The sequence below is a fragment of the Poromitra crassiceps genome (assembly GCF_964638095.1).
Source record: "Poromitra crassiceps genome assembly, chromosome: 11".
NCBI lineage: Eukaryota > Metazoa > Chordata > Actinopteri > Beryciformes > Melamphaidae > Poromitra > Poromitra crassiceps.
The window spans coordinates 19,031,095-19,044,424 of record NC_139643.1 but is presented as its reverse complement, the minus strand read 5'-3'; the positions used below and the strand labels follow the sequence as shown (position 1 = coordinate 19,044,424).

At 44.1% G+C, this 13,330-nt stretch overlaps 1 protein-coding gene across 1 annotated transcript in view; it reads right to left on the bottom strand.

Annotated features, from left to right (window-relative positions):
- LOC310784869 (uncharacterized protein) overlaps positions 1-13,330 on the bottom strand; it is a gene marked incomplete at its 3' end in the record, with an annotated part of 35,978 nt that overhangs the window by 6,507 nt on the left and 16,141 nt on the right. The window contains exons 10-14 of the mRNA XM_083645905.1: positions 12,813-13,053; positions 12,612-12,655; positions 7,175-7,330; positions 6,830-6,972; positions 41-189 (exon numbers count right to left, since the gene is read on the bottom strand). Coding sequence (XP_083502031.1) covers positions 41-189; positions 6,830-6,972; positions 7,175-7,330; positions 12,612-12,655; positions 12,813-13,053 — 733 coding nt within the window. The remainder of the gene's footprint in view (positions 1-40; positions 190-6,829; positions 6,973-7,174; positions 7,331-12,611; positions 12,656-12,812; positions 13,054-13,330) is intronic.

Genomic DNA, 13,330 nt, shown 5'->3' with positions numbered 1-13,330 from the left:
TATCAGGGTGCTCAACATGAGGAGAGTGGATGTGTCTTACCTGCCAGAACTCCAATCTCAATGAAGACATCAGTCTTCCAGTTACCTGTGGGTCCAAATGCAAGACTGTGTTGCAGAAGGTCGACGAGAGCCAGCAACTGGTCTGGTGAGCAGGACAGCCTCAGCTGACCCAGCCACAGCACAGCCTTACTGCAGCCACCAGGGGGAGACAGCAGGTTACACAGTAAGTAAAGGGGACAGAAGTAGCCTGGGTAAACCCATCCCCCACGTGACCTGCTCTCAGACCTGTTCTCAGTCACTATGGTCTGGATTCCCACCATTGTTAAACGATTTCCTGCGGTTGTTGCCCCCCCCCCGATAGACCGCTCCATTACGCAACCATCATCCAACCAGTTTAGTGCACAGAGCACATGCGCAGTGCAGCAGATGGCGTCATCACTCTGCGACCTTTGTTGTTAGCGCATTAGCTAACACTTTTCATTTCAGTACTGCTAACACGCAAATGGTTACAACCAGCTACAACCAACCAAGCCCCCCTCCGCCCGAAATGTAAACAGACTCAGAGCTGGCCTACGGATCGATGTGTGATTTCCAGGTAAGAATATGTTATTCACAGGTATATGCCACACTATATATTATCTCAGAAACTAGCGTAATTGTGTTTGGTAAGAAAGACATTCGATAAATGACTGACTTTTCCTCATCGGCTGTGTGGGGGTTAGCTAGATTACGGGAGCATTTAACGATCTAATGAATTCTAGAAAAACATGTCAGAAGCTAGCTAACGTTAGCCACGTGTAACATACAGTAACTGCTACGTTTGATATTATTAGAGCTTCCAAGAAGAGAGAACATCGCCTCTGCCAATGACTCCTGTGACGGTGGTCAGGGAATGAACAGGACAACTTTCTACACGGACCCAAACCTCGATCCCTGCTGCAGATGGCCGCAGATCTGGAGAGATATTTGTGGCTGTGAAGAACAGTCATCATCTATACAGTTATCAGGGACACGCTGTCTTATCTGCATAAATCATATTGAATAGTACCAGACAAAACCTTCAAAACAAATCAAGCTCATGCAGGGTGTCGGGCACCGGCAGTGCATCGCGCACCCCTCTGGAGCTCGCAGAGCTCCAGGCTGCCTCCGGGGCTCGACTCTGCTGCAGCCCGGAAATGATCGTGGACTTAATGTTAATCCAAAACGGCCACACTCATAACGGTAAGGTGTGTTTGACCTAGCTAGAAATAACGTTAATGCACTCGCATTTCAGCGTGGTTACAGATGTAGCTGACGCTAGCTAGCTACAGTAGATTTGTGGAGGCTATAGCGTTAACGTGAATGTCATGATAGTGAGCGTAGTGTTATACTGTATATTATACATAATCCAGATCATATTCCAGATGCAACCTAGCTAGATGTTAAGCTCCACACTGCTGTATGAGTACAATCAAATCTATCAAGCCTTGATATCATATTCCAACGTGAATTCAGCTGAGGGGTTCGCTCCAGAACGAGACTGTTGCATTCAATATTTGTACACGTGTTTCTGACTTGGATTGATTAATCAAAATTTTCAAAATCTTTACTACTGTACTGTCCATTAATAATGACATCAGGTGACAAGCTGAAATGTCAATTCGTATAGCAAATCTAGGTAAATTTCAGACTTTAACGTAGTGTCTTGTCTGAAGTGAATACAAGTGACCTATATTTTTCAATCCTGTCTTTGAATAAAATACATTGTGTTATACTTGAAAACCATGTCTTTGCTCCCTTTGTGTTCACAATTACAACAAATCTGTATGGTTTATCTGTTGGCATTAAACCGTGGTATTTCCTTGGGTGATATTCCATATTTGTCATTAAACCTAGCTGTTCACATCTGCATTTTATACAAATTGGGCTAAATTTGCAATGATGAATCAAAGCCACGTGAGATATTAAGTAGCCTACTTTTATTAAAAAACAAAATAAAATGCAAAGAGAGGTTTCCTTCTCTAACTATTGGTGCGTTCACAAAATATTTACACAATGAGATTTTTTTATAAATAATAATCAATAACGTGGATAATGATGACATCTGCAGCTGCTGGACGAGAGACAGAAGAAACTACGAACGAAGATTGGAGCAGAGGACATGACTACAGAGAAACTTAACCGACCAGCACTCTGCTTCAATCAATGAATGCTTATAAATAAACCATACACATGAGAATTACCGTTAACGTTACAGCATTTAATAACATAAATATGGTGATATCTGGTGGTCTGAAATTACTCTCTATCTACAGTAGGGTAACTGGCTCCTATTGTGTCTTATTATTGTAACGTTTGAATCAGCGTTTCATAACTATAATAGCCTAATGTTACTGTAGCCTGGATGACGTTATAATGCTACCCAGCCTTCCAGCGTTTATCTTCCATAATGCATTAAATCATAATCACAATGCGAAGACATTAGCTGATCACCACAGAGCTGCACAGACAAGTTTATCAGATAATTTCGCCGTAAAATGTGTCCAGGTGATCAGCTCTGAAGCCCCGGCTTGTATGGTCCGCTAAAATCCGATTTCGATATAGGTGTTATTTTGATCAATATTGTATAGCTGGCTAGACAGAGGAGTTTATCTGGAATCAGTGTGACAAGATCCCTGCTGCTAGCTTGTCTGCCTTTCTGTGTCAGAGTATCTAGCTACATTATCTGCATTACATGCTACACCATGCAAATATATTTCGATATAATTCAAACAATTAGCCCACTGTACTACTGGACTGTGTATTGCTGTGAATAAGTTAGATTTGATTGTGTAAAGTGTTACATGTTATATTTTTAACTGAGCTTGGCAGAATTACCTCAACACAATTGTGTTGTGTATCAGCTTTAAATATCCAATATATACAGCATTAAACAAACGACCAGCAGCATTCAAATGTGCAAAAACGTTATATTTATTGAAATGTGGTGATCTCATGTCACATTACATAATGTTATGCCCAAATGGTCTACTGCCCAGAAGCGTCACTTTACATGTTTGGTAGGGAATTATTTTAATTATGTTAAACCAGCGTTTATCTTCCATAATGCATTAAATCATAATCACAATGCTATGAAGACATTAGCTGATCACCACAGAGCAGCACAGACAAGTTTATCAGATAATTTCGCCATAAAATGTGTCCAGGTGATCAGCTCTGAAGCCCTGGCTTGTATGGTCCGCTAAAATCCGATTTCGATAACGCTAGGTGTTATTTTGATCAACAGACCTCAACCTCAACAGCTGTTTTCACTTGAATTTCCTCACGTAGTTGCATAGCCATATAGCTAGCCAGCTAGTAGCTAGCTCGGGAGCTATGCTTTAGAGAGGCCAAATGCTAACGGCTAGGTAGTGCTAAGCCGCTGCAGCTGTTACACGTCATTGACAAAGACGCACTCTCTGATTGGCCGATCACGGCAGGACTGATGTTGGCAGTCACGCCGTCACTCATTGGCTGCGGGTCTGCGTGGGTCTTTCAATCGCCCCAGAAATCGATTTGAATGGCCCGTTCGCTAGACGATAGTGACTGGGAACTGAGAGAGCAGGTCACGTGGTGGCTGGGTTTACCTAGGCTAGGACAGAAGTACCACAGGAATGAGTCCGGACCTGGATGTTAACACTTCCGCCTCTTATGTGTAAAAGTCAATGGGATTTATGTGTGAGGATTTTGGTTGAATGCTTGAAATAAGGTCTGTGGTTAACAAAAGTTTATGACTTTTATGATTTTCAGTACAGAAGCGTAGGCTACAGTGTAAATGAAGCTACAGTGTAAATGAAGCATACAGTGTAAATGCGTTTTTTTATGAGATTTTCAGAAAATGCTTCAACAGTCATAAAAGCGGTCCTCATATATCTACACACACACACACATACAGTACATATAGTGTGTGTGTGTATATATATATATATATATATATATATACACACACACATACAGTATATACATATATACACACTATATATAGATCTTTTTGTGAATGTACAGCCCATTTTTAAACCAGCAGTATTTATATATAATACTAGTATAATAATATTATACTAGTAAATAGATAATAATATTATAGTATAATAATATACAATATAATAGTATAATAATAATAGATATATATACACATACACTAGGGTATTCACGACTACTGAATTTTAGTAGTCATCGACTACTTCCAAATAATAGTTGACTAGTCGATTAATACCGCTGAAGATATATTTTTTTCACACAATAGAAATGATCAATTCTCATCAAAAGGGTCTCAAAAACAGCCAGTAAAGGGTTAACTTAATGTAGGCGGGACCAATGTGGAGATATGTGAAATAGCAGAGTCCTGATTGGCTCTGAGAGGCTGTTTACAAATGAGCCATTACACCCCAGCAGCTTGTCTGAGTTGGAGATAGCGACTGTTTGACTTCAGTAACAACATAGACGAGTCTTTCTGTCTATTCACCTTATTCACCACACCCACTTTTTCTCTCTTCCGCGTTTAACGCAAACGTATTTGTTCTTCCGGTTCAGCGCTAGTTGCCTACTGTGGCTAATATTAGCCGCTAGTTAGTTATGTTATATGGCAGTAAAATGCCACTGAATGACCAAATTGATATAACTTTTAACCATTTCGAGTAACACTGTTTCCATACGGATCACCAGCGTTAGTTTGTTTTTTATAAACGTGGCTATATTCATAACGTTTCTATCTCGGATGCGTTATTTTGAATCCCACATAGGTTACGCCTGGCGCAACCTAGGTGGGTTTCAGGACAAAACAGTCTCGACTCCACTAACGTCATCTTTAGAGCACAATATTCCTGGAATGCAAGTTTAACTAAACAGTTACATGTCCTCTGCATTCTACATAAAATTAAGATATTACGGGTTGTTTTATTTTGTATGTTACATACTTATTGGCCAAGATATGTTAGTTTATGGGGGAGTAATTCTGCCAGTTTAGGAGGAGAGTGTGGGCGGCCATCTTGCCTGCGAGGTTTTTGGCAAGTCTAAAACGGAAATACTATTACGAAATGACGTAATGCGGAAGCGTCCATGTGTGGGCAAAGAATAAGGTGAATAAGTACCTTCAATTCTGTTGATTTAACATGGCGTCATGTGGAAAATGAGTGTTCAAACAAATCTATGTTCAATTTATGTATTTATTCTTCACCACAGATGAACGATTAGTTGATTATGATGCATAGTGTCGACTAGTGTTTTTTTGTTGACTGTGAAAGCCCTAATATACACGTATAAACACTAGGGCTGTGAATCTTCACTAGCCTCACGATTCGATTACGATTCAGAGGGCTACGATTCGATTCGATTCGATTATCGATGCATCTCGATACATCTTAAATCAATGCATCACTTTTTTCCCCCAATATTCCCCAATGATTTATTTTTTCTCACTTTCTTTTTTCTCACTGCGTGACTACTTTTAAAATAAAAGTGCATTTGGAATTGCATTGTATTATGATCCATAATTAAAATAAACAACTGCATGTACTTCCATTATATTTTATTTGATTATTAACACATTGACTGCCAGCCGTTTTTTTTTTGCTGTAGGTAGCTTCTGCCAGGCCGTTTTTTGAGGATTCTGGCTCATTTTACAAGAGCCGAGGATTCTTTTCTGCTTGGAGTTTGTGAACACGAAGTTCACAAAAGTACTAATAGAATGTGTGCTTTCTCTGTCTAAAAGAGTTAGTTTGTAGAGTTAGTAGTTATGTAGATATTAGCCGTTGAGTACAGCATGGTTTCAGCTGTCTGAGAGTGAAAGCTGAGATAATCGCAGTTTTGTGAAATTCAATCAAACAGGCAGAACAGTCACTTTAACCATTTATTTTTGGCATCAGTGAGAGATCAGACATCCAAACAATATAGTTCCGAACGCCCTCTCCTTCAACTCCTCCCTCCGTGGGCGTGTCTAGTGGCTTTCAGCCTGCGTTTGTCACAAGCGAGTGCTCTGCTGCTGCTGCTGCGAGTTTGAGCAGCCTCCCTCCCTGGCAGCGAGTTTGAGCAGCCTCCCTCCCTGGCAGCGAGTTTGAGCAGCCTCCCTCCCTGGCAGCGAGTGTGGATAGGGCTCACTCGTCTCTTGGGTTTGAGAGCCCCGATGAAGCCCCGTGCGACTCTAGGCTTTATGCTGCCCACCCAGTCCATTTCTGGAACCCCCCACCGCAGCAGCGCGAAAGCGTCCCCGCCTACAGTATGAGAATGAGGCTCGTTCGTTTCTGGGTTTTCGGAATGCGTGCGATTCTGGCCTTTCTGCGGGCGTTTCAAAGTGTGTTTCACCCATAATATATTATGCAAATTTGCAATCCCCCGTGTGCTGCTGCTGGCGCGGCCCGAGAGCGGCGAGTCTGGTGACTGATGACTGTAAAATCGGCAAGCCATTTCCTTGAGAATGGAGGAAGCAGCCGCGGGAGGCGGCTGCTTTTGGTTGACTTTCTCTCTGTCGGGAGGGCACCGTCGCCACCTAGCTGGTCGGTAAAATAGATTATACACATTCTCTTCCTCCAATTCTGGGATAGGAGACGTAAAAGGGGTTGATCGATGTCCCACCGTCAAAAAAAAAAAATGTTTATGTAAGCCGAGATATCTCGTCCTTGGCACTCAACGGTTGGATCATGTAAGCCGAGATATCTCGTCCTTGGCACTCAACGTGTTAAAAAAATAAATAAAAATAATAATAATCGATTCTTGACATTTGTGAATCGATGCAGAATCGTGCACGTCCGCATCGACGATGCATCTTATAATCGATTATTTTTGACACCCCTAATAAACACACACACACACGTCTCACCTGAACTCCACAGCATTGAAAAAACGCATCTCTGTTGTTTTAGCTCCACACACGATGTATCCCATCGCCACAAAAGTGCTGGAGTCCAGCTGTGAAGGTTTCTGCTTGGTGGCGTTTAACAAGCGGCTGAACAGCACAGCCAGCTAGGATGAAAGCCATGGAGAGAATGAGTGAGCGTAAAATAGCCTCAAACAGGATTGTAGGTGGATGTATTAGCAACGTACTTGTACCTTCACCCTGTATTGTATAGCATGCCAGTGCTACTTGTACAATTTGTTTCAGAAAGCGAGTGAACACACAACACAGTGGATGTAATATGTCTCCGGCTATGACCGAAGCTGATACCTGTCTGTCTGTCCAGGTGTTGACTGATCCCATGGCGTAGATACTCCTCAGCTCGGACAGACGGAGGGTGCCCAGCTCTGCTTCTGACATCTCCACCGCTAGTCCACCCAGCTGAGCGACCAGGGACGGAGACATGGAGCGGATGTGGCCATGCACCTTCATGCGCGTGTTCACGCATACACACACGCATGCATGCACACACACACACACACACACACACAATCCCAGAGAGACCCCAGTTAAAACATGGCAGACATTTTAGCAACATTTCACATCCATAAAACCATATTCACCAACTTAAAGTCTTTATTTATTGTTTTTGAAAAGCGTAGCAAACAATATACTAAAACAATATATTCTTCCAACAATAAGAAATCTATTAAATCACCTTTGTACATTTGTACTACATGTTTTGCAATTAAAAAAAGACAACCCTAACAACTGGATTTAGGAGGGGTTTCAAATGTAAACAGGAAGTATGGAAATGTCCCATAGGGAAGAAGCCTGGAATGAAATGCATGTGTGATGTGACGTGATGTGATGTTCTCACTGTGGTAGTTCCTGCATGATGGATGGCTGGAAGAGAGTCTCACCTCTTTGACTTTCTTGAGCAGCTGTTGGCGTTGGTAGGGTGTAAGGCAGTGGTTCCCAACCATTTTTGTGTTATGTACCCCTTGAGCTGTTTTACCATGCCGATAGTACCCCCTCACTCATGTGTGTCCTAAAGTTGTTATATTAAACTTATATTAAACAGTAGGCCTCTCTAACACATCTCATTAAATGAAAATAATTTGATTCCTCTTTAATACAATTTTGACAGTTTTCAATTGGTTCAGTTTTCAATCAGTTTTTATCATTTTGGAAATACATTGTAATCCCAATCTTTCCAAGTACCCCCTGCAAGCTGCTCAAGTACCCCTAGGGGTACACGTACCCCTGGTTGGGAATCACTGGTGTAAGGAACGGGTCGTGGCCCATCAAGGAACGGGTCGTGCCCCCCCCCCCCCCTCCCCCCCCTCCGGCTCTGGCTGATGGCCCTCCAGGCTTATCACCTTCCCCTCCCCCTCATCCCCCAGGCTATAGACAAGTTTCCCAGCGCTGGCCTAGGGCGGCGCCATAGCAGCCTTATATGTTCCCGGCTTCCGGTTAAGTCCACATAGCGTCCACAGCAGCCTGATGTTGCCAATAAGCTACGACTTAAATAGAGACTTATTACATCATATGTTTTCCGCCCCCTGTATGTTGAGTGTTGGTGAAAAAGAAAAATATAGCAGACGCTTTCTTTACTGTAGAGCGCCGTTTAAAAGCTGCACAACAAGCAGCATCAGTCCCGCCGGCCAGCGCTGGACCCGCTGTGAGGAAACACACAGGAGGAAACCGAAATGTCAAAACAGACATCCCTTGCTAGGCCAGTCCTTTTTTTTTAATCGAGATCATGCAACAAGTAGCCTACTTCAGCCGAGGCCAGCAAGACGGCAGGAAAGAAACAGAAGCGTGCCTGCCGCCGTCAAAAGCAAAAGAGACCCGACGTAGGCTGTCAATTTAGCGGAGGTAAAAAGCCTTTTTACCTACTCGGGCGAATCAATCAATCAATCAATGGCTCGCGCTTGTTGCCCGACGCTCGTATGATGAGGAGATGAATCAAAATGCTTACCACCAATAAAGCCACATGCGAGCCGAGAACGAGTGCAGGAGAGCTGACGCAGGTGCCAGGTGTGGAGTGGGAGAGATTAAGGTGCGTAGCCTATTGCTGGAGATTCAAGTTGTGCGCTGTCTGCACTCTGCACTGACACTGTCGCACTTATTACTTTTAGCTGCGTTGTTTTTTCATCAAGGCAATGTCCAGAAGATATGGGTTCATGAATGTCTGCAAATGCAGATAGATAGGCTACAGTAGGAGTGTGCATGCATGTTGTCTGTTTCAATAACGAAAGCGTCCTTACCGAGAACGACGTGCCGACCAATTAAATATTCTTGCTGCGAAATCGGCCTCTTAATGACAACACTGGAATAATAGCCGTAATATTCATTCACAACGGGGGTAATTTGATGAAATACATAGCGTTACAACATACCCGACCTACTTTGTTGCTGTGGAGATATTGGTACGCTTCGGAGCTTTTGAGATTGTTCATCGCGTTGCCATCCACCGCCATTGATTCCTCAAAATACGCTATAATCCTGCCTGTAGTTACGTTCGGCCATTTACACATATTATCTTCCCATGTGTCCAGTGTCAACGGGTGTGGGATAGACACTCTTTCATTAGATATGAGACTCGCAGAATGATCCCAAGTTTGCATTTTTTCGGCGGTCGCTATGGCTACTACGGTAGTACGTTACGCTTCTCCGTATTCACAAACACCGGAACCGACAGACACGATCGCGGCCGAGTCCGGAAGCAAACCGGAAGTGCCCAGGAAACTTGTCTATACCCCGTCACCCAGAGACGAGGCTACACCGCCCCTCCCCCCCCCAAAGGGCTTCAGAGCTGATGATGCCCCCCCCCCCCACCCACGCTGACCATCACAGCGGACCAGGTGAGGAATCAGCTTATGAGGCTACACACTAGGAAAGCAGCTGGCCCGGATGGCGTCAGCCCCATGCTGCTCAAAGCCTGTGCCCCCCAGCTTTGTGATGTGCTACAGCTGATCTTCAACAAGAGCCCGAGTCTCCAAAGGGTCCCCGTGATGTGGAAAATGTCCTGTATCGTCCCTATACCTAAAAAGCCAAGACCCTGGAGAAACTCGTCCTGGAGCAGCTCAGGCCTATGGTCAAACCATCCCTAGACCCCCTCCATTTCGCCTACCAGCCCCGACTGGGAGTGGGGGACGCTGTCATCTACCTGACCAACCGCGCCTACGCCCACCTTGACAACCCGGCCAGCACTGTGAGAGTCATGTTCTTCGACTTCTCCAGTGCTTTCAACACCATCAGGCCGGCTCTACTGGGTGAGAAGCTGACGGCGATGCGGGTGGATGCCCCCCTGGTGGTCTGGATTGTGGACTACCTGTCTGGCAGACCACAGTATGTGCGCCTGCAGAACTGTGTGTCAGACAGAGTGGTCAGCAATACAGGAGCACCACAGGGGACGGCCTTCTCTCCCTTCTTCTTCACCATCTACACCACGGACTTCACCTACCAGACAGAGTCTTGCCACCTTCAGAAGTTCTCTCACGACTCTGCGATAGTGGGATGTATCAAAGATGGCGACGACGATGAGTATCGGGATGTGGTGGCCAACTTTGTCACATGGTGTGAGCAGAACCACCTGCAGCTCAACGTGTCAAAGACAAAGGAGCTGGTGGTGGACCTGAGGAGGGTCAAGGCTCCGGTGACCCCTGTTTCAATCGACGGGGTCAGTGTTGACATAGTGGAGGATTACAAGTACCTTGGAGTGTACATTGACAATAAACTAGACTGGGCTAAGAACTCTGATGCACTCTACAAGAAGGGGCAAAGCCGTCTCTACTTTCTGAGATGGCTGAGGTCCTTCAACGTCTGCCGGACCATGCTGAGGATGTTCTGAGTCGGTAGTGGCTAGTGCCTTCCTGTATGCTATTGTGTGCTGGGGCAGCAGGCTGAAGGCAGCGGATTAGTGTTAATTTCGTCAACGAAAAATGTTAGTCGACTACCTTTTTCCCCAAGACTAAGACGAGACTAAAATGTTCAGACTTTTAGTTTCATTGACTAAGACAAGACTAAAATACTCAAACTTTTAGTCGACTAAAACTTGACTAAACAAAAAGACGATGAGGTTGAATAAATATGATAAAAACTAACAAGGACATTTGACACAGGACTAAGACTACGACTAAATTTAAAAATAGACAACAAAATTAACACTAATTATAGACTGTTTCCCCCCCTCAATGCAGCAGTTCAGTTTCCTGTGTTGCAGCATCATAGATCTAGCTGACATTTAGCTGTCTGAAAAACATTTGCAGTAGTTACAACAGAATCCACCCAGTCTTAGCTAAGGGTCTTATCTATATGTGTATGAGGCATTGTGTTCCCAAAATGTACAGCTACTTGCTTGTCTACATTATATCCAGAGAGGTCTGAGTGCTTTCCACACAGCACAGCCAGCCTCCCTCCATTCTCCCCTCAGCTGCGGGCTGAGCAGGGACTGTAAATATGCCGACACTGGCCCGGGTGGGCAGGGTCAGCATTAATTTCCCTGGGAAAGAGTTGCCAACACTGCTTCGAAATACCATTACTAGTGAAGCGCATCAGCAGATTCAACAGTTTTCATTGACTAAAACTAGACTAAAATGTGAACAGTTTTTGTTGACTAAGACTAGACTAATATACTTATGGTTTTATTTGACTAAGCTGAGACTAAAATGCTCAAACTTTTAGTCGACTAAAACTTGACTAAATAAAAACAGGATGAGGTTGACTAAATATGACAAAGACTAACAAGGACATTTAACACGGGACTAAGACTAAGACTAAATAAAAAAATAGCCGACAAAATTAACACTACAGCGGATGCCAACAGACTCAACAAACTGATCCGTAAGGCAAGGGACATTGTGGGGCTGGATCTGGGCTCTCTGACTGCGCGCACACACCTACACACACACACACACACACACACACACGCACGCACACACCTAAACACACCCACACACACCCACACACACACACACACACACACACACACACACACACGGTTGAATGCTCTCATTTAGGACACTTCATGCCCAAAAGAACATGTGGGACCAAGTAAAAGTTAGCTTTCCTGCTCAGGACTAGACAGGAAGTGGTGCGATTTTGCTGCGTCAAGTTACCTACTGTATGAGTTAACCAGGGTGAGACAGGAAGTAGAGCGATTTTGCCTTCAGAGTAAAAGCTTAGATTGTGAAACTTTTTTCAGATTTCCCCTCCATTTGTACTTGGCCAATTTCCCCCTGCTCTGCTGCCCAGGGTCACTGCTCCACCCTCTGCCAATCTGGGGAGAGCTGTAGACTAGCACCATGCTTCCTCCAAGACATGCCAGCCGCTTCAGGACACATACCCTTAATCTGGCTTCCCACCCGCAGACCCATTGCCCGACACCCGACTAATCCGGGGGCGCGAACCTGCGACCCTCGTGTTGGTAGGCAGGGAATCTACCGCTACACTACCTGGACGGCCTAGATTGTGAAACTTTTGAGAAAAGTTGGAAAATAAAGCTGGGCTGTGCAGAGCAACAGAAATTGTTTGAGAGGTATAAAAGTATAATGTAATAATATAAACGCACCACACATTGTCCAGTCTTCAGAAAGTAATACAATTATTTATCTATTATGTATTAATTTAATTTAATTAATTAAAATGTATTTATCAATGTCCTTTGTTGCTCTGTAAAGCACTTTGCACAAGCACTGACAATTGTTTAAAGGGCTTTAGAGATGAATTTGACATAGTTTTCAAAGCTATCTGGTTTTACCTTTGGAGAAAATGAGGAGTTGGAAGATCTCTCTCTGGAGCATTCTGGGGAAATGAAAACACCAGCATGTACACTTTAACTTTGAAATAACCACTAAATAAAGATTGTGAAATAAACTCCTAAGTGTATTACTAATAAATGCCACTGGATGAATTAGAGTACCAGTAGTCATGTGTCAATAGAAGTTTAGAAGACACCTACCCCCTGCACCCAGGGGTGCTGGAGGACCTGAGCAGCACTGAGACGCAGAGTGGGTGCTGGAGGAGCTGAGCAGCACTGAGACGCAGAGTGGCTGCTGGAGGAGCTGAGCAGCACTGAGACGCAGAGTGGCATCCCAGACCAGCAGCTTGGATATGAGGTCCTTGGCTCCCTCTGAGATGTGAGCCCAGTCCTTGTCTGGAAACTCATACTTGCCCTCCTGGATGCTCTCAAACAGGTGACTCTGAGGAGAGATAATATCACAGAAAATTAGTTAATATTGTTCATATATCACAGTTTCGTAGTGTTACAGTCATCCCCCTTTCGCATGTAGATATGATCAATATTTATGTCTTTGTTGTGGCTGTTCATCTTTTGATCTTATGGTGTCTTTTTGTCCATACGGGGCTTAAAATGGCGTCTGCCTCGGCCCTCGAGAGGTCAGTCTGGTACGCACAGCCACATCACCTGTGGACAGTTGATATTAGTGTCTGTCTCATTTTGCTTTGCTTTGTCACTTT